Here is a 19,684-nt window from a genome sequence, read left to right as displayed (position 1 = left end):
CTCAAATATTGATTGAGGATTACTGCAGAGCGGCAATGAGTCACTGGGTGAGTTTTTTTTCGGGGATGTCTCCTGAAGCGATGAGCAAACAATATGCATGAGCCAAACCTGAAATTCAAAGTGTACATGTATGGTGTCAGATTTGGGCCATATCATGAGTCACAAAGCATTATTAAAACACGTTCAGGAGGAAACTATATTATTTCACATGTGCAAATATTAAGTGAAACTCACATGATATAAAAACCGATTCAACAAAGCAGCTGTGAGCAAGAAAAAAGACATAAGGAGAGGTGAAGAATGGCGCCATATGTGTAAAGAACCAAGCAGCAGGCGCACAGAGCATCAGGCACGAGAGAGAGTGGCGAGCGCTGGAAGGCATACACGCTGTCACGGGTTAACTCTCGTCTTGAACTTTAGTTCTGCTCACCTGAACTGACCTGAGTTTTAAAAATCTGGTTGAGGAAACCAAGGAGGCACTGGCCGTCTTATGATTGGTCACTTTTAATAAAGTCCCACCCCCACGCCAAGTTGCTGCTAGATAGTGCACCTGTGGATGTGGCTCCACCCCACGGCCCCTCTGTCTTATTCCTGCTTTGCTTCGGGGCCACACTTGCAAAATGAGGCCGGGGCCGATCACAGCAGCCCCATACATGTTTGAAGGATTTTAGGGACATTTCTCTGGCTTTTGGACATTTGTTGGATTTCAGGATTTTTCTAAAACATTAGATTTAGGACTGGAAACATTTTAGGCGAGGAAAGGCCAGCGTGACATTGTGAGTGAACAGCAGATTGTATAAGAAATAAAGTACAGGCCTACGCATGCAAAAATAAAGTCTAGCTGATTAAAATTAAGCTCTTTTGTTGAATCTGGTGCAGGACTTATATTGTGTCAGCGTGCTTGTGAGAGTGTTTTATCATGCTCGTGACTTATGACAAAAAATCCATTTAACCGTATCTGCTTTAAGTAAACTAGTGTTATTGCTGACTTAACAAAATAACAGGTCATGCATCAGCTGGGAACGCAAAGCTCTCATGCAATAACTGTCCAAACACTGCTAACCCATGCACATACACACACACACACACACACACACACACACACATTACAGTGAAGCTATTGTGTCGTTTATGATGCCGCTAAATAAAATGTTCTCTTCTTAATGTGACTAATGCACATCTGTCTTTTTAAAATGATGTTACTTTATCATGTATAAATAACCATTGCGTATTCCCTATGTAATGTATCGTTTATCATGGTTTTCCTATTTATTGATTCCTGAGCACCCGTAAGTGATCAATTTAAAAATGTATTTATTGTATATTTTAGATGTTGTTTACACTTTGCATTGAGTTGCATATATCTACTGTTTTATAGTGTTTATTGTATTTTATAGTGTAGTTAATGTGCCTTGTATTGCAGCTTTCTTCTCATTTTTGCATGTTTGTATGAATGATTCATGTCATTGCACACTGTCCTTTGATAAATAGGGACTGGGCTGGTGGGCCGTTACTATAACAGTGTGCAAAATATTAGAGTTGATAGTCACTTAAATTAAGTGGAGAAAGAAGTGAATATAAATTGGTATCAGTTATTGGCCAAATGAGTTGTTTATATATTGGATATCAGCGTAAGAAAGAGTGCAGATACGCTGTGTTTTTAGGATAAGGATCACATTAGCAAATGGATTACAATTGCAAATGTCTGTTTTCATTTCATTTTAATATGTTGAAATAGGGATTTTGCCAATAACTTCTGTGTGTTTGTTGTGTGTTCACAGATTGAAATTGATAAACAATACCGGAACCAGACATGTGGACTCTGTGGGAATTTTGACGGCGTCCCAAATGATCTGATGAAAGATGGTAAGATCATTTTCAGTCTTCTCAGACAGACATTCAGCAGCCTCCTTTAATTTTACCAATCACGGTGGATACAGTTTGGATACTTTTACCCTGATTAACAGAATCAATATTTTTATATACAAAAAAAACCTTTTATTAATTGATTTATAAATCACATGCATACACAATCATGCATTTCAGGTCTCTATTTACTCTGTAAAAAACACCTTTTGCAGCGGCTGCAGCTCGAGGCAGTGTGCACTTATCTGTTTCAAGTGTTTGCCAATGCTGCCATCACACCCAAAGAGGCATAAAAATAACAAGCTGATGACACACACATGAATCAGCCTTTTACTTGACTTCTCAAAAGTGGCTGCACCGGTCATAATTCAGCATAAAAAAACCCCAAAACATTTTAACAATTTATTGGGATAGTCTTGATAGAGCGAATGTAAAATTTCAACACCTTTTTAGTTGACATTCAACATTTCAACTGTTTTTGTTTCGTATTTGTTAAACAGATTATCTATAGAATGTAACTGACTTTTTTTAACATACTCTCAGGATAATTTAGTTGCACTTGAACTGACAGTTTTAGTTTAGATTATGGAAGTTATTGTTATGGTCTTTGGATGTAGTGGACCGCATGTGATGAACTATATTTTGCAGCACTGTCTGTTTTTCTGCTTGTACTGTGCATCTCTGTCTTATTTCAATAGATAGATAGATTTAAATTGACTCCACTGACACACAATTTACACTAAGGAAAATCTACTTATCACATGTATTCCATTTCTTCCAATATAAATCCTACTCACTGGATCTTAAACAGCTTGATCCTGGGCTGAATAATCCCAGTGACTGTTGCTTTGTGTGTACTGTCCTGTAGGGGCAAAGCTGAATGTGGCAGACTATGCTGAAGCCTTCAAGGAGGATGGACCAACAGAGAGCTGCGAGGAGCCTGAGATCAACAAAGAGCAGCTCTGTGGCACCGAGGTAACTCCTCACTTTATATAATACTCTTGAGCATGCAAAGGTCGAAAGAAAAGCACTTAGACAATAACTTTTGATATTAAAGATAAGGCTGGGCTTTAAAATATAATTGAGATATTTTAAGGCTATATCGCGATACACAATTTCCTAAAGTGTTCTTTAAATTAATGTTACCTACTAAAATACAAAATTATTGAATGAACTGCAGTTGGCACCGGGCTGCCACCGAATTTTCCCTCTCATCCTGTGCACCATGTCGTTCCGTCCACGGTTCTGGTCTCCTTTCCGATTGTTTTCTGTCGTGGCGGCCTTTGCCTACTTTCACCCTGGCCACGGCCAACCCTCCCTTCCGCCCTCCTGGTGCTTTCGTCTCTTGTCCGTTTCTCTCTTCTTAACATCGACGCCTGCAGCGGTTCGCTTTTGCTGGGGAGTCTGGCATTGGGATGCCATTGCCCCCGGCCGTGCACGCTCGGCAACCAAACCACTTAGCTCTCGCTGGGGCATCTGGCAACGGGGTGCCGCTGCCCCCAGTTGTACGTCCAGTGACTTCAACAGTTCGCACTCGTTGGGGCATCTGGCACCAAGATGTCGGGGGCCCCCAGATGTACGACATCGGCTACTGCACCGGTTCACTCTCCTTGGGGCTTTTGGCACCGGGCTGCCTTCTACTGCTTACCCTCGAAGCCTGCATCCTCATTGTTCCCCAGGGGAGGGCTTCCTTTCCGACCTAAGAGATCTCAAATCGGCTTTTTCCTCTCTCATATAATGCACGCTTTTGGGGATCTGTCGTGCCCGGGAGCCACGGCGAATTCCCACCGAAGCTTCCCCACACCGCACTCAACCATCCATTCCAATAATCCAACATCAATGTTTATACCAAATCTACATTCACGTCAATAAATTGTTAAAATTAATTCCGACTGAGATGTGGTCCTTGCTAGTGAAACAAGCTGCGATACATCGAGTGTATTCGATATATCGCCCACCCTTGATCAAAGACTTGTATAATGTTTTTTTTCAGGAAACCTGTCAGCAGATCTTCAACAGCGCTCCATTCAGCGCCTGCCAAAACCTTCTGGATGTTGACGCCTTCACTGACATCTGCAGGTCCGATATGTGTCACAGTAAAAACAACACAGACTCCTTCCTCTGCCAAACCATCTCAGAGTTCTCCAGAGAGTGCGTCCACGCCGGGGCCAGACCCAGACAATGGAGGAATGAAACTTTTTGCAGTAAGTGTGCCAGCACCTAAAGAGAGCTATTCAGCTGCAGTGAATGGGTGTAAAAATGTTTGATTGTCACCATTGCAGCGACACTCAGATGTGTTTGTCTCTACAGGTGTGGCGTGTCCAAACAACATGGTGTTCATGGAGTACAGCAGTCCCTGTGTGGACACCTGCTCCACCCCTCAGGCCAGTGAGACATGTGACAGCCACTTTGTCGACAGCTGCCAGTGCCCCGCCGGTACCCACACATGCTTCACACTATTCATGCAAACAACTTAATCACGTCTAATGCACGGACATAAAACAGTGATGATTGTGATGTCTCCTGTCCTCCTCAGGGACGGTCCTTGATGACATCACTAACAAGGGCTGTCTGACAGTGGATCAGTGTCCGTGTCAGCACAACAACAAAGTCTTCAGGTCGGGGGAATCGTACTCCAGCAGCTGTAGAAACTGGTAAGATCAAAACATCATGTGTCGAATACAAAGAATTATTTTGAGTTGCGTCCTGAAGTTTTTTATGTCCACATGACGTTCACTCAGTTAAGTTTTTGATCACAGAGTAAAATCAATGTTCACAAACAGGGTAATGAGTCCTTAAACCCGGAAATAAGTTAGAATTTAAACACCTGGTGTCCTGCTTTTGTTGTTGTGTAAATTTTATCATTTTATAGATTTCAAAACATCTTGCCAAAGGACTGCAGTTCAGTAATTAGCCAATTAGGCTAACACTAGACAGGTTTCCATTAACCCTCAGATTGCGCAAATTGAAACTATGAATCTAAAATACCTCAAATGGAAACATTCACATGAGGTGGTATTTTAGGCAATATTTTGCAAAACTGCAATGGAAACACTTTTTGGCCTTTTATAGGTCACATGATGCTATGGCTATGTGCTTGTCGGCAGGAAGTGGCTCCTAAAGTTATTGCATCACTTAACTCTTCAAAAGTTGACCCGATCATCCGCATGTTTTGAATCCACAATTCCTCTGTGAAATTGTAGACTTTCACAATTTGAAAATATCGCTCAAGTTTTGCACAAATCTATAATGGAAACCCACCTACTGGAATAATTACAGAAATGTTGATTCATGTGTGTCGTCTGTATAAATAAAATAAATTAATGAAGGTTAAGAGACTTTCATGTTTTGTTCTGCAACATAAAATACATCAGTAAATCCCCCACTGTGAACGCTGAGGCTGTTATGCGTCTAAAAACGTTAAATTATACTACAGACCGCCATCATGCCGAACACAGCCTTGTTGTTATGGTGACGTTGAATAATGCGACTGTGATGCAGTTTGTTTTAGCCTAGTAGCAGCCATTTACTTCTGGTGATTGCATTTAGTCTTCAAAAATGATAAAAGTGGTGTTCATTTGTGAAGATTATCTTGCTGAAGAGAGCTTATTTTCTGCAATAATCCGAAATCTAATGGAAACGTTTGTGACGAGGGAACCAGGGCGTCAGCCTGCAGAAAACCTCACCCCCGGAGCACTTTATAGATAAATAAGCAGAAACAAAACAAACAATTGGAAAGAAACAAACAAGCGAACAACAGCACCCTGAGGGCCAGGATCCAGTGAGTCAGTTTGAGGTTGGGGAGTTGGTCGGGTTGTGGCTACAGGTGGGAGGAAGTGATACTCCACGCCCGTTGTTGTATTTCCTGTGCTATAAGCATCTTTATTCTCTGTGTTTCTGCTCCTGTTAACTGATGCAAGTCTGTTTAGGGAGTGAGAAGACAGTCTCACTAATGTTCCTCAGCCACTACCTTAAAAACTTGGATTGTCTATTTGCACCCGTGTGGAAGGAGTCACACCGTAGCCATTTGGCTATTTACACTCATTCCTACAAGTGCTTACTGTGATTCGTCATGTTGATGCGTCAAAGTTAGGTGTGGGCTAGTTAAGGGTAAAGAGGTCATGGTTAGGGAAGGCACGAGCCAATCGTGGGATATTCTCCGAGATTAAAGTGGTAAATGTACAAGCACTGCCAGAAAGTCAGGTGACTTTGTATAAAGTGCTTTGACAAACAAAACAAAGCAGAAATGAGATACATGGACAGCGATACAACAATGGGGGCTAATAGCATCTGTCTTTAACATGCTTCAAACATATGTCATATTGCCCCATTGAGTACATTCTCATGGACAGCTGATACTGATCCAGATGTGGTGCTTTGATATTCTTTTTGGGACATGAATTCAAAATAATATGAGGTTCTCAGTTTATCTTTAATCCATCGTAGTCTGCCAGTTTAACCTACCTCCTTCCTGCGTTGACGTGTTCTGCCAGGAAATGATACAAATGATTTTTAATAAACAGATTTTGCACGTTTGAAAGTACTGCAGCATGATCATGGTCAGATCAATTTAGTGACGCAAATTTTACCAACTCAGGTAACAAAAAATACAGTGACACAGTGTTATGCATTACATTTTAGCAAAAAGTAACAAGAACACTGATAACGCTGCTGCTGCGGCTGCTGCAAAAAAGATTCCTGACATATGTGTGTGTGTGTGTGTGTGTGTGTGTGCTGACAGTGTGTGTGTGAGCGGCCAGTGGCAGTGCAAGGAGACGGACTGTCCAGGAATCTGCTCCGTGGAGGGAGGAGCTCACGTCAACACCTTTGACGGAAAAGTCTACACCTTTCACGGAGACTGCTCCTACATCCTGACTAAGGTAGAGCTCATCAGTATCTGCAACACCGCGTCAAATGCACCAACACATAATGTAGCATGTTAAATTAGTATCAACTGACACCTGAATTTTTGATTGTCTTTATCCATATTACGTGATATTGATCAGGGAAAACCTAATCAACCCAGCTTCAGGAAACTGAAAAAATGACAATGTTTTAAATTTGGATTGAGGTTATTTTTGATGTTTTTTATTATGCATGTAAGACTGTTAAAGAAAGAAAGTTTTTGGTGATTTGGGTTCACAGAGGCTTTAAAGTTTACCCTTGTGTGTGTGTGTGTGTGTGTGTGTGTGTGTGCTGCAGCAAAGTGGGGGCTCCTTATACACGATACTGGTGGACCTGGTGAGGTGCGGTTTGGGCGACAGTCGGACCTGCCTCAGAGCCGTAACTCTGAGTTTATATGGCAACTCTGTGGTAAGTGCGGCACTCTGTTGTCCTCGTCCAACTTTAACATCATGTCATATTTTGCATTTATTCCACATTGTTTTGCTTGTGGCGTTCTTTTGTGTTTGATGGCTCACCTGATAATATCAAAGCCGTGCAACACTCACCAACATGGTGCAACATGCTGGTTAAAACTAAATGAGACCTCTTTTAGTATCTGTGGAAAAACTGTCGACCCTTCTCCATTAATTTAACTCTTTGGTGCGAACAGAAGGCTCATGTTATCCACGTAGAAGGACTCTGTCCCCCTGTCTCTGTGCCAATGAATAGGAGAGGTTGTGTGTTATCTCCATGTAGAAAAAAATCACATACACCATTAGAAGTTCGGTCAGAATATTCTGTGCTTCCTGGCAACCATTTTTTTCCATAGTTGAGGACATCACAGCTGCCAGCAGAACTGTGTGACCCATTTTTTGTAATTGCTTGATTTCATTTTTTTTAATCAAGTTATTTTGATTTAACTGTTGTTTTTTTTTTTTTTTGGCTGTAAAAGTATTGATTATCCAGTGATTGGAAAAGGGGAGGTTGGGTAGGAGCTATTTTCAGATGTGCAATATTGAAACTGCATTTGTTTTCGTTTTTTTGTGATGAATTTAAAAATAAGAAAAGACCTTGTTAAAAACAACAACAACAAAAAACAACTAAATAAGAGAATTATTTTCCCTGTGTGATGTAATCTAACAAACGTCTTTCCACAAACTGTCAGGTTGTTAAGATTCAGGCATCCGGGCAGGTCTACGTGAACCAGATTCTTTCTCAGCTTCCTCTGTTCACACGTGAGTTACTTCAAATGATATTACAGAAAAAACAATAAAATGTTTACAGGGTTTTGTATTTGTATAAATGTGATAAATGACACAAACTACATAAAGATCACAATATGAACACGAGGATGGATACAATCTGACATGCACTGAATTTAAGCTCAGTACTTGTACCTCAGTACTTCCTCTGGTATTTTTTCACCGTTTTTTTTCTGCCTCTTGCAGCGGAGCTGGGTGTCTTCAAGCCATCATCTTACTACATCCTCGTGAACATCAAGATGGGCCTTCAAGTGATGGTCCAGCTGGTCCCCATGATGCAGGTCTTTGTCACAGCTCAACCCTCACACAGAGGAACCACTGCTGGTAGGCCTCCACGTCGTAGTTTCAGTGTCTGCAAAACAACGCCAGTATTTATGAGTTGTGAATTAATGAATTAGATCACGCTAAAGGGCAACAACTACTGTATATCCCGTCCTTCTGCTTCCGTTGCATTTTTACAAAGAAACAAACAACCGCCTCCCCCTCTTGAGCAAAAAGTAAAAGCCAAAGCCCTTTTCCTCTTTTTTTTCTCTGGTCATGTAGCACTAATTTCAAAAGTATTTGTGTCTTTATACCCAAGTTTTATGAAAGGACCATAGTTCTAGTAGTGAAATAGTTTTTAAATTTCCAAATTTTCAAATTGGTTTAATTTCTTTCAAAAATATAGGAAGTAATCAATGAGCATCAGAGGAAGAAATAACCCAATAACCTGCAAGAAATTATTTTTTAAATAAAGCACAAGACAATTAACTGAAAAATAGATACATAAAGGAAAAAACCTGGAGTGCTTAAAAATTATAATAATTCTGTAAAACAACTTTATATACAGAATTATGATCATAGATCATAGATCACAGAAATCTGTTTTTTGCCTTGCTGATTTCTTCTTCTCTCAGATATTTTTCCCTAGCTTTCTAAAAAATAATTTACATAACAACAGAACATCTTTTACCAAGTTGCAAATTGCCTTTTTTCACATAAAAAAAAGTCAAACAATTGGGTCACAGTTCAAAAGTTTAATTATTTGTCTGACAGCAGCACAATAAAAGTGATGTTGCACTGGCTTTCAATGGGTTAATGTGTGTCAACTTTCCCAACAGGTTTGTGTGGAAACTTCAACAACATAATGAGTGATGACTTCAAGGTGATAAGTGGACTGGTGGAGGGCACCGCCTCAGCGTTCGCCAACTCATGGAAAATGAGAGCCAACTGCCCCGACATTGCACCGCGCCCGCTCGGACACCCCTGTCGCCAGAGCATCAGCAAAGGTACAGCGAGGCTCTCCTCCAACGTCAGTCATAGTTTATCATATGAATATTGGCGGCATGTCTAAGGTCAAATTACTTTTTTGTATAATCTGCAGCCCAATAATAGGTAATATAGCCGTTAATAGCAGTGTTTATGCCATGGTAAAGGTTGTTGCTAAATCCTAAATAAAAGAGATAAGCTGCAATTAAGAAACTGATATTGTAAGCATGTATTTTGTAGGAAAATGTCCCTGAAATATCCTGATAACACCCCAACTTTGAATTGATGATTTATGATTTGGATCTAAATTCAAAATTTATTTTGTAACCTATAAATCATCATTTTAAGGCGATGTTTTGTAATCAGCATGAGGGATTTCCTCTCCTGATCATCAACAGCATCATCTACTGGGCAGAATCTGCTACAGTCGGGGAGACCAGTCAATTATTGATGACTGAATTCACATGAATAAAAACTAAAAGAAAACAAAACAGTCAAATATGTCCACAGCTTCATGCATCATGTTTAACGTAAAAAACATGAATTCGTTGGTCCAAAGTAGATGTAAGAATCTATGTTGGATGTGACATCTAAATAAAACAGATTTTGATTGGCTGATAGTATTTCTGAGTTACAGGTATAGTTATAGTTACAGTTACTTTTAGAGTTATAATAATAGTTATTTTTACGGTTATAGTTATCATTACAGTTACAGCTATAGTTATTGATAAGGTTATGGTTATAGTTAATGTTACAGTTATCGTTATAGTTGTAATTTCTGATGTGGATGGTCATTAACCATGCCATTTTAAGGGTCATATGATGTTTGTAAATCATTTCCTTTCTGTTTCTGTGTCTCAGAGAGTTACGCTCAGTTCTGGTGCTCCAAAATATCGGATCCTGCTGGAGAGTTTGCCTCCTGCCACTATCTCATCAGTCCTGACGCATACAGAGATGTACGTCTGCACACACAAAGCTGCAGTGGCAAGTAAACTGATCTACTGTACCCTTGTAAACGTGTCCACGCCTGCTGTTTCTCCTCACAGAACTGCATGTATGACAGCTGCAACTGCGAGAAAAGTGAGAACTGCATGTGTGCTTCGATGTCCTCATACGTCTTTGCCTGCTCAGCGGCAGGAGTCCACATCACCGGCTGGAGGGACAATATCTGTAGTGAGTAAAACAACAGTTTTGCTTCAGTGTGGTTAGACCAAATCACAATGTTCATCTCAAATATTTTAGGGGTAGAAAACCTTTGTGACACAAACATACATCAAAGCAATGCTGAGAAAATGCTGCCTCAATTGGTTATTTTTAGCCACTTAGAAAAAGGTCCACATAAAAAAATAATATCAGTTTAAATGTATGTTATACGCAGACAGAGTTTCAACTGATCCCTAAGAAGTCTTAAAAGGCATTGAGACAAAAGTCTAAAAAATGCTCAGACATGGGAAGTTAGACTTCTGTTAGAGGTTTTTTGGCATGTCCACCTTGTAGGTGGCTCCAGGGTAGACACAGAATATGCTGCAGGGATTATATATTTCATCTGTCCTGGGAGGGCTTCATGAGCCCCCAGGAGGAGCTGGAAAGTATTCCTGGGAAGGGGGATGTCAGGAGTACTTTGCTCCGCCTGATGGCTCCGCGACCCGGCTCTGCAAAAGGGGATGAACATGGATGGATAAAATTGATTGTCTAGCCAAAAGTGATAGTTGTTGGTAGCGTGATGCCACAGGAATTCAGTCTATAGAGAAAAGCTGTGTTTGTAACTGACAGCCGGTAGCATCAACAAATCAAGAGCTGCATATTTGATAAGGTTAAAGGACCAGGCATCATTTTCTTTCTATTGCAACAACAAACAGTTCTCCTTCATGAATAATCTGGATTGTTGGGCTCATTACTCAAATCTTCTCCCCCTCATCAGCCAAATTCAGCAAATCATGTCCAGCTGGAACAGTGTACGGCTACGACATGACCACCTGCGGTCGCACCTGCCGCTCCCTCAGCCAGCCCGACTACTCCTGCCAGACCAAATTCACCCAGGTGGACGGCTGCGGCTGCGCAGAGGGAACCTACATGAACGAGGAAGGGAAGTGCGTGTCCCGTGGAAGCTGTCCCTGCTACGATAAAGACACCATTATACCAGCTGGACAGGCTGCCGTGAAAGACGGCGTCACATGGTAAATACAGAGCATAATGACAGCAGGAGATGGGCATTATTGGGTCAGGAAATATGAAAAAAAATGTCTCCTGTGTTCACAGTTTCTGTAGGCAAGGAGCTCTCAGCTGCGCAGGATCAAACCTGGGTAGGTTTCCACTTATGATCAAATCTTTATGATTCTAAAAACAAAGTGTTCTGAAAGCTATTGTACTTTATTTCATTTGCACATCAAATGATCTATCAAAGCAAAAGTGTTTTCATTGCAGACTTTTCTAATTACCTGAAATACCACCTCATGAGTGTTAAAACTTTTTTGTTATAAACTTTTTTTTTTTAAATTGATGTGTTTCCATTAGGCATATTTTGTATTTGCAATTTCAGTTTGTGCAATTTGAGGATTAATGTAAACCTGCCTAGTTATGGTGGCGTCATGGACAAAGCACCAGATGGAGATGATGACACCTGTAAGCCAGCAGTGCAAGATCAAGACATCAGATGTGCAAAACAAAACAAAACATATAATGTTGCTTGCAAGTAAAGTTTATGAATCAAGTCAATGAATTGTGTGGTGATATGTAGCCTAACGTATAACTAAAGTGGGCTGGTCTGAGCTGTGAAACTCCCGGGCTGAAAGTCAAACTCCGGCCCTGATTTAGAGGCGAAAAAAAAAAAAAATGTTCCTGCTGAAAATCAAGAATCATGCACATGACAATCTGGAATCGACTCTGTCATCAATTCATCCCTCAGGAAAAACATGCCCCTCCCCCATGGTTTACTTTGACTGCGCCAAAGCCGACCCTGGGAGCACTGGGACCGAGTGTCAGAAGAGCTGCAGCACTCTGGATATGGCTTGTGTAAGTACAGCACACACACACTCACAGAGCTCAAACACACATGCACAGGCCCTGTTTGGCTCTCACCGCCTTTTCTCCCTCCACAGGTCAGCACGGACTGCATGTCAGGCTGCATGTGCCCCGAAGGCCTGGTGTCAGATGGAGCGGGAGGCTGCGTGAAAGCCGACAACTGTCCGTGCATGCACAATGGAAAGGCCTATCAGGCTGGACAGACTCTGACTGTGAACTGCAACACCTGGTTTGTACACTGCTTTACATTTACACCAGTATAGTACATACCGGGGTACATACAGGGGTTCTTTTTGGGGAGTTTTTCCTTGGGTGATGTGAGGGTCTAAGGGCAGAGGGATGTCATACACTGTAAAGCCCTCTGAGGCAAACCATGTTTTGTGATAATGGGCTATATAAATAAAACTGACTTGACTTGACTTGACCTGCACGAAAATACACACACTAAACCTACGTCTCACAGAGGTTGCTACACAATGATTTCAGATTTCATTTTCATTAGTTCATTTCCTTCATTCATATTTGGTTTATTTGCTCACTTCAGTATGTGGCCTATACATGCCAGTTTAAAGATGGCCTTTTATGAAAACCCAAATATCTACATAAGAAAGAAAAGACACTAGTCAGGACATATGCAGTATATTGTTTCCATAATGACATAAACAAATAACACAACCATTATTTATGAAAAAAAAGTTTGGTGATGCCAAAAATCCAGAGCACATAAGAAATAGAGATTATAGGTCTTAAATTGGTTTACAAGATTAAAAGTTTGTGTCTGGTGTGTGTCTCTTCAGCTACTGCAGTAAAAGGAAGTTCACATGTACCGAAAATGTGTGTGATGGAGTTTGTGGGATCTATGGCGACGGTCACTACACCACCTTTGATGACAAGAGGTTTGACTTCAATGGAGAGTGCGAGTACACACTCCTGCAGGTAAAGAGAAGCTTATTGCCCCAAACCACTTTACACAGCTGAAAACCAATGAATATGTATATGGTTATTTAATAGTGTTGGGGATGGATGACAGTGCTTTTTTTAAAGCCTGATAATCAATAACGTTTGAGGTAATCGATACTGCTATAGATTACCATGGGTCCAATATCATAACTTTATATTACAAGTCACTTCATTTAAATCCAATCACTGCTCTGCACACATCGATTGTCCAATTAAGTTTTTTAATACAACTGAATTGCAAGCTAACAGCTATTAAACCAAGCGAAGAAGAAATCTGGTGGTCAGACATTTTGGCGCACAATGTTTCAATTCTACATATTGCATTATAATAATGCAAAGCTACTGCCCTTTGTTGGTTTCATCACCAACCAGCAAAACTAATCTAGAGAGGTATTTACTGAATGTAAATACTTTGAATGCAGAAAATGCCGACAAGTGACGGATAATGCGGTTGGATTATAATTGCATGCTGTGTCTGCGCTTCACTCAGGACAAATGTGGCGGCATCAGTGGAGACGGCAGCTTTAGGATCGTCACTGAGAACGTTCCCTGTGGATCCACAGGAACCACCTGCTCCAAGAGCATCAAGATCTTCATGGGGGTAAACACAACAAACACACACTGTGCACTGAAGCACTAGACCAGAATATCAAACTAATATTAGTGTTAGGTCCGAGCACGTCAGCAGCCCTCCACAGTCATAATCACGAGTGGGAAATTGGTAAATTTTGATGATACCAATTTGAATATCAATTTGTGTCTGTTTCTTTCAATACTATTCAATACTATTTTTTCAGTCTTAAATATAAAACAGGTAGCAGGTAAAAACCAGAGATAATAGAAATGATTTGTTGATTTCCTATCCCACCTCCTTTGCAAAACTGGCTAAATTTCTTTCAATTACAAGTAAAGGAGGCAATGAGTAACTTAACAAGAAATTAGCCAAAATTATTTAGGAAAAATGTCTTTAAAAATGGTAAAAATGTAGATGTAACTAACTGTAAATGTATATTTTATATAATTAGTTTCCTGAACATTTTTTTAATGTTCTTCCTCTTTCTTTTCTTATATAATAATTTTCGTATTTTTTTTAATTTGCAAGGATATTTCTTGCCAAAATTCTTGCCGCATTTAAAGCCGTGTTTTAAAAAGCAGTAAAATAAATTTGCTCAGCTTTCAAAGGTTTAAATGCATGTGAAAATGTGCATGCATGTGTCTCAGAGTAGCACAGGAAAACTGGTGTCCATCCACATTTCAGTGATTAACTAGAGCAGTAAAAAAATGCGTGTGTGTTTGATTTTGATGCCCACAGGATAGTGAGTACCAGCTGAAAGAAGACGCCTTCCAGATTGTGAAAGGCAGCGGCCAGGTGTTACCTGCTCAGCTAAAAAAAATGGGGATTTACCAGGTGGTGACACTCATGCAGGGGCTTGTGCTCATGTGGGACCAGAGGACGAGTCTTTTCATTAAACTCAGCCCAAAGTTCCAGGTAAACAGTCAAGTATACTTATATTTTGTTGCACAATAATATATATATATTAACTGATATTAGTTCTGTTCTGGTAGTAAATTCTGTCACTGGCTTTGTTCCTCTCAGGGTAAAGTCTGTGGTCTGTGTGGAAACTACGACGGCAACATTAGGAATGACTTCACCACACGCTCTGGGGAGACAGTGGCTGAAGTTACAGACTTTGGTAACAGCTGGAAGCTCTCTTCCACCTGCCCAAATGCCCAACTGATCACTGATCCCTGTTCCTCCAACCGCTACAGAGCAGCCTGGTCCCAGAAACAGTGCAGCATCATCACCAGTGCCACCTTCCAGAGCTGTCATTCACAGGTAAGTACTAGGGCACGATTGATATGGATTTTTTGAGGGCCAGTGCCAATACTGATAGTGATAGGAGTTAAAAACTGTTGTAACCGAAATATCGGCCAATTACATGTTCAAGTTTTAAAACAAGAAATTGAAAACAAAAACTTGCCTCTGTAACCAGAGGTTCTTTTTAATGAAAATGTTTTTTTTTTATTGTTTTTTGCACACAGTATATTTCTAGTGGTGTTTGTGGCACCAAATCTGTTTTGTTAATTTTTTTCCTAACCAAAAGCAAGTGGTTTTTGATTCTTACCACACATTCATCACAGTGTTGTTGAGAAATGAAAAGTTTCAACATATTTGAATTTGCATTTTTTTCTGGCGACTGGGTTGTTTGAACTGCACGGGAAATATGCTATATTTTTATTGCCGCTTTATATACAAAGCTCTACGATATGAACAATTGTCCCATTTTTATATATAACCTAATACAACCATCCAAGCTTTGTATACAACCTATTACAATATGAGCAATATAAACTGTGTGTATTGTGTGTTCAAGGTTGACCCTGGTCCTTACTACGATTCTTGCGTGAGAGACTCTTGTGCCTGTGACACCGGTGGGGACTGCGAGTGTCTCTGTACTGCTGTGGCCGCCTACGCAAAAGCTTGTAATGAAGCCGGGGCCTGCATTAGATGGAGAACTCCAAAGCTGTGTCGTAAGTTTTTGCACCGTCACACCAGAAACATCGAAGCTACAGGATTTAGGGATTTGTCGGGCATTGAAGCCAAAAGATTCAAATATGTCTGTCATGTTAACACACTGACATTTGTAACATTATTTTGTCTCTTGCAGCTATTTTCTGTGACTATTATAACGCCCCTGATGGCTGTGAGTGGCACTACAAGCCATGTGGAGCTGACTGCATGAAGACATGTAGGAATCCATCAGGAAACTGCTCAAACCTCATCACTGCCCTGGAAGGTACATTAAAAAGATCTTTCGGCATGACTAGTAGAATCTGTGTGTTAAGGTCAGGCTTAACTGGTGGTCCTTTCATTTTTTTGGCTGTTTTTAGTTTTTGATGGACATATTTTTGTGATTCAAACCAATGGCTAAGGGCTTATAGGCTTTATTTTCTTAAATTTTAATTTCTTTTTATTTGTTTTGCGTCTTCAAAGTACTCATTTCCAGGTCGTCAAACATGACCCGCTTTGGTCAGTGGTTCGGTCTGACTACCAACCCAAAGTGTCGGTATTTGACAACCTGGGAATGAAACTCAGCAATCAACGCTCTTTCTTCAGAGTTACATACTTTTATTAATCTGTCTTAAAGCTCTTTTGGCCACTGACCAAAACAAATAAATGATAAATAATAATAAACAAAAAATAGTAGAAGATGGATCAGCAAAGAGAAAAAATCTCATTCAAACTTGCTTTGCTGTTGCTGTGCTGCAATAATGATATTAAAACCCAGTATCCCCATTCCTCAACCGCAGATCTGCACATTTAAAGCCTGAGGTCGTATCTGAAAATGTTCTTACTTAGCAAAAGAAATTCTAGGAAAATTCTAGCAGACTTTTTCCTGAGTGAGGAGGTGTGGTCGGCCCTGTTGGTAGGTGTCATGCATTCTTTTGACAGATGTGATTGGTTGTCACAGACACAGCCTTTTGTTAGCCTGCAAGATGTGGACACCCAGTGGTGAATGAAATGAACTGCATCACAATATGAGACTGTGAAGCTGAAAGTAATGAATAAACTGTTGAAATAACTAGCTAAAAGTAAATGGCAAATGGGTCAAATAGCATTAGTTAAGGATTGATAAGTGTTGAAATAGTTTGCTTAAAGTAACTGGTGAATTGTTGAAATAGCATTAGTTAGCTAAAAGTAATGAATAAACTTTTTTAGCTAAAATGAACTGACAGTTAAAATGGCATTAGCTAGCAAATGGTAAAAAAAGAGATTAGCATTAGTTAGCTAAAAGCAATGACTAAAACAGCTAAAAGTAATCAAATTGTTGAAATAGCATTAAAAAAGCTAAAAGTAATGAATAAACAGTAAAATATTTCACTAAAAGTAACTGACGAATGGTTCAAATAGTATTATTTAGCTTGAAGTAATGATTTTGAGTTTGATAATAGTGACAGATCAACAGTGGAGGCATCGGACAACTTTTACACAGTTGTGATTTTTCTAAAATGCTTGTTACAACAATCACATTACATATTCATTTACATCCATGTCTTTCTCTGAGGCAGCTGTGGCTCAGAGAGTAGAGGAATGGGTGAAGGAGAGGCAAACTGTACGCTCTTTGGATAAAAGTGTTATTTATTTGTTTACTTGTGTTTCTACTGAGGTTAATCTCACTGTTATAATGGCGTTGCAGGCTGCTATCCACAGTGTCCGCCATCTGAGCCCTACTTTAATGAAGACATCATGAAGTGCGTCCCCTGGAGCCAATGTGGTTGCTATGACGCCCAAGGCAACCATTACAACCCTGGAGATAAGGTTCCATCCGAAAACTGTTACACTTGGTATGTCTCATGCAGAGGACTCATCTTTACACTAAAGGTTTAGCGAGCCCAGTTGCTAGAAACACCCTCACAGGTTGGACAAACCAGAACGTCACATTTGTAAGTTTTATATCATTGGGAGATGGAAGGGATGGTAGATAGTGTGTCACCACTGTTTGAGACAAACAAACAACTAAACCGGTTGTGATTTAGCGCGTTATTACTGTTTTTCAAATGGCTTTTTATGCACAAAAAGTATAGCCAAGTGGTTTGTGCCTTGGCCTAACCATGTTAATGTTAGCATGCTGACACATATCAGCCGCATAACTAATGTATTGCGTCCCTGGTTTTTAGAAATGCACAATGCCAACAGTCTTTGTTTACAGGAGTTGTCCAGCCTGTGGGGATGTTTAGGTACTTTTTTTTCTATTCTGTCTTAAGCCATTGTTTTTTTCTGATTGGCACAAGAATAAAGATTTGACTGCGGTATACACAGCCGTAAAGTTTTACAATATTGTGTCCTGCTTGGGAGCTGGACTCCTCTCTTTTACTAAGCTATTTTTTTCTTATATAATAACCTCAAATGTGTGTATATGCACACATTTTGAGGCAAATGCTCACATATGCACATGTACTGAGGGATTTACTATGTTTGACTTTAAGTACGTTTTGAGTTCATGTGTAAATTGTTTTTTACATGTCACCATGTAATCCCAGGTATGCTCTACTACAGCCACGTCAAAGCAGTATTTCTGTGACGCTTGAAAGATAATGAAAACCAAACATTTTCTGCTTGCAGTTAACATCCTAAGATTTACTTTACATCATGAGATTGAATTGCCGTTGCTCATAACACATAAAATCCCAAACTTTAATGACATGTCTACAATTTCCATTTATTTAAAGCTCCTGTAAAGTCTCTGGAATCGACTGCAGCTACGATGTGAACTGTAAGTACATATTAACAATGACTTTTAATATTTATTTATGTAAATACCAGTACTGTGCAAGTTGCTAAAATTTGACTAATTAGCAAGAGTTACATCTTTCAAAAGTAATTGAATTACTTTTACCATTTGCCGCATATGAAAGTAATTAGGTAATAGAGAAAGTCAATTTTACGTTCTTTTTTAAATGTCTGCTTTATTTTTTAAAAAAGATAAACTGTGCAGGATTTGTCACTTACTAGTTGTAAAAACAAAATTCAAACTTGGGCCCTCTTCTTTGGCACACCGAGACTGAGTAACAATTGAGAGGGATTACTTTTGTGTAAGCCTGTTTATTTTTTTATTTATTTTAATTTAAGAAAAATCCTGAATATTATGCCTTTACAGCACACATAGCCATATTATGTTAGTGTTGCTGTGGAAATTGTGGGGCAAGACAAATGTTAAATTTAATCCATGATTGTACCCATTATCACTATGATAAAAGGTAAGTAGTTAAACCATTAATACACAAACTTTTGATAGGTCTATTTAATATAGCCTCAAGAGGCCTTTAAGTCAAGCAACATAAGACAACTTTTTTAGCAGCATAAAATTAATTACCTGACTCTCAGACATTTGACAGTAATTTCTTATAGGATAGGTCTGATGAAATAAAAGTTGTAAATGTTACTTACAAAAAGATAAACACACTCCTTTGTAACCTCAACACTAATTCAAATACTGACCATAGGCTGCAACTTACATTACCTTACTAAACTTGATACTGTTGTACTTGAACTTGTTACTACTGATGCACTGATCAACAAGCATATATATATGTGTGTGTGTGTTTAGAGAGAGAGATAGAGAGAGAGAGAGAGAGAGAGAGACAGAGAAAGTTGACAACAACATACTCTTTATGTGCAGCTTGTAAATGCTACGTTCATGGAAAAACCTATGAATATGGTGAAACAATCTACGACACCACGGATGGGCATGGGAATTGCATCACAGCTGAGTGTGGAACCAACGGAACTATAACGAGAACAATACACCCCTGTGCAACTACCACCACCCCTGGCCCTACAACTACCCCTTTTACATTCAGCACATCTGGACAAACAACTATAGGTAACAAGGGATCCCAGTTTAATTTTACAAATGGTTGTGAAGAAATGCTTGAAAATG

At 39.7% G+C, this 19,684-nt stretch overlaps 1 protein-coding gene across 1 annotated transcript in view; it reads left to right on the top strand.

The window, feature by feature from the left end:
• Positions 1 to 19,684, top strand: part of LOC121943637 (mucin-2-like) — a 51,465-nt gene that overhangs the window by 6,089 nt on the left and 25,692 nt on the right. The window contains exons 3-27 of the mRNA XM_042487213.1: positions 1,782 to 1,866; positions 2,735 to 2,841; positions 3,860 to 4,070; positions 4,177 to 4,302; positions 4,403 to 4,520; positions 6,608 to 6,746; positions 7,069 to 7,179; positions 7,916 to 7,985; positions 8,199 to 8,336; positions 9,113 to 9,280; positions 10,122 to 10,216; positions 10,307 to 10,433; positions 11,182 to 11,437; positions 11,520 to 11,563; positions 12,166 to 12,272; positions 12,359 to 12,510; positions 13,079 to 13,217; positions 13,732 to 13,842; positions 14,554 to 14,730; positions 14,839 to 15,078; positions 15,617 to 15,773; positions 15,911 to 16,039; positions 17,441 to 17,588; positions 18,474 to 18,517; positions 19,424 to 19,627. Coding sequence (XP_042343147.1) covers positions 1,782 to 1,866; positions 2,735 to 2,841; positions 3,860 to 4,070; positions 4,177 to 4,302; positions 4,403 to 4,520; positions 6,608 to 6,746; positions 7,069 to 7,179; positions 7,916 to 7,985; positions 8,199 to 8,336; positions 9,113 to 9,280; positions 10,122 to 10,216; positions 10,307 to 10,433; positions 11,182 to 11,437; positions 11,520 to 11,563; positions 12,166 to 12,272; positions 12,359 to 12,510; positions 13,079 to 13,217; positions 13,732 to 13,842; positions 14,554 to 14,730; positions 14,839 to 15,078; positions 15,617 to 15,773; positions 15,911 to 16,039; positions 17,441 to 17,588; positions 18,474 to 18,517; positions 19,424 to 19,627 — 3,403 coding nt within the window. The remainder of the gene's footprint in view (positions 1 to 1,781; positions 1,867 to 2,734; positions 2,842 to 3,859; positions 4,071 to 4,176; positions 4,303 to 4,402; positions 4,521 to 6,607; positions 6,747 to 7,068; positions 7,180 to 7,915; positions 7,986 to 8,198; positions 8,337 to 9,112; positions 9,281 to 10,121; positions 10,217 to 10,306; positions 10,434 to 11,181; positions 11,438 to 11,519; positions 11,564 to 12,165; positions 12,273 to 12,358; positions 12,511 to 13,078; positions 13,218 to 13,731; positions 13,843 to 14,553; positions 14,731 to 14,838; positions 15,079 to 15,616; positions 15,774 to 15,910; positions 16,040 to 17,440; positions 17,589 to 18,473; positions 18,518 to 19,423; positions 19,628 to 19,684) is intronic.

The sequence above is a fragment of the Plectropomus leopardus genome, chromosome 1 (assembly GCF_008729295.1).
Source record: "Plectropomus leopardus isolate mb chromosome 1, YSFRI_Pleo_2.0, whole genome shotgun sequence".
NCBI classification, from domain to species: Eukaryota; Metazoa; Chordata; class Actinopteri; order Perciformes; family Serranidae; genus Plectropomus; species Plectropomus leopardus.
The sequence above is the reverse complement of the archived record's forward strand: the minus strand, read 5'-3'. Positions and strand labels throughout refer to the sequence as shown.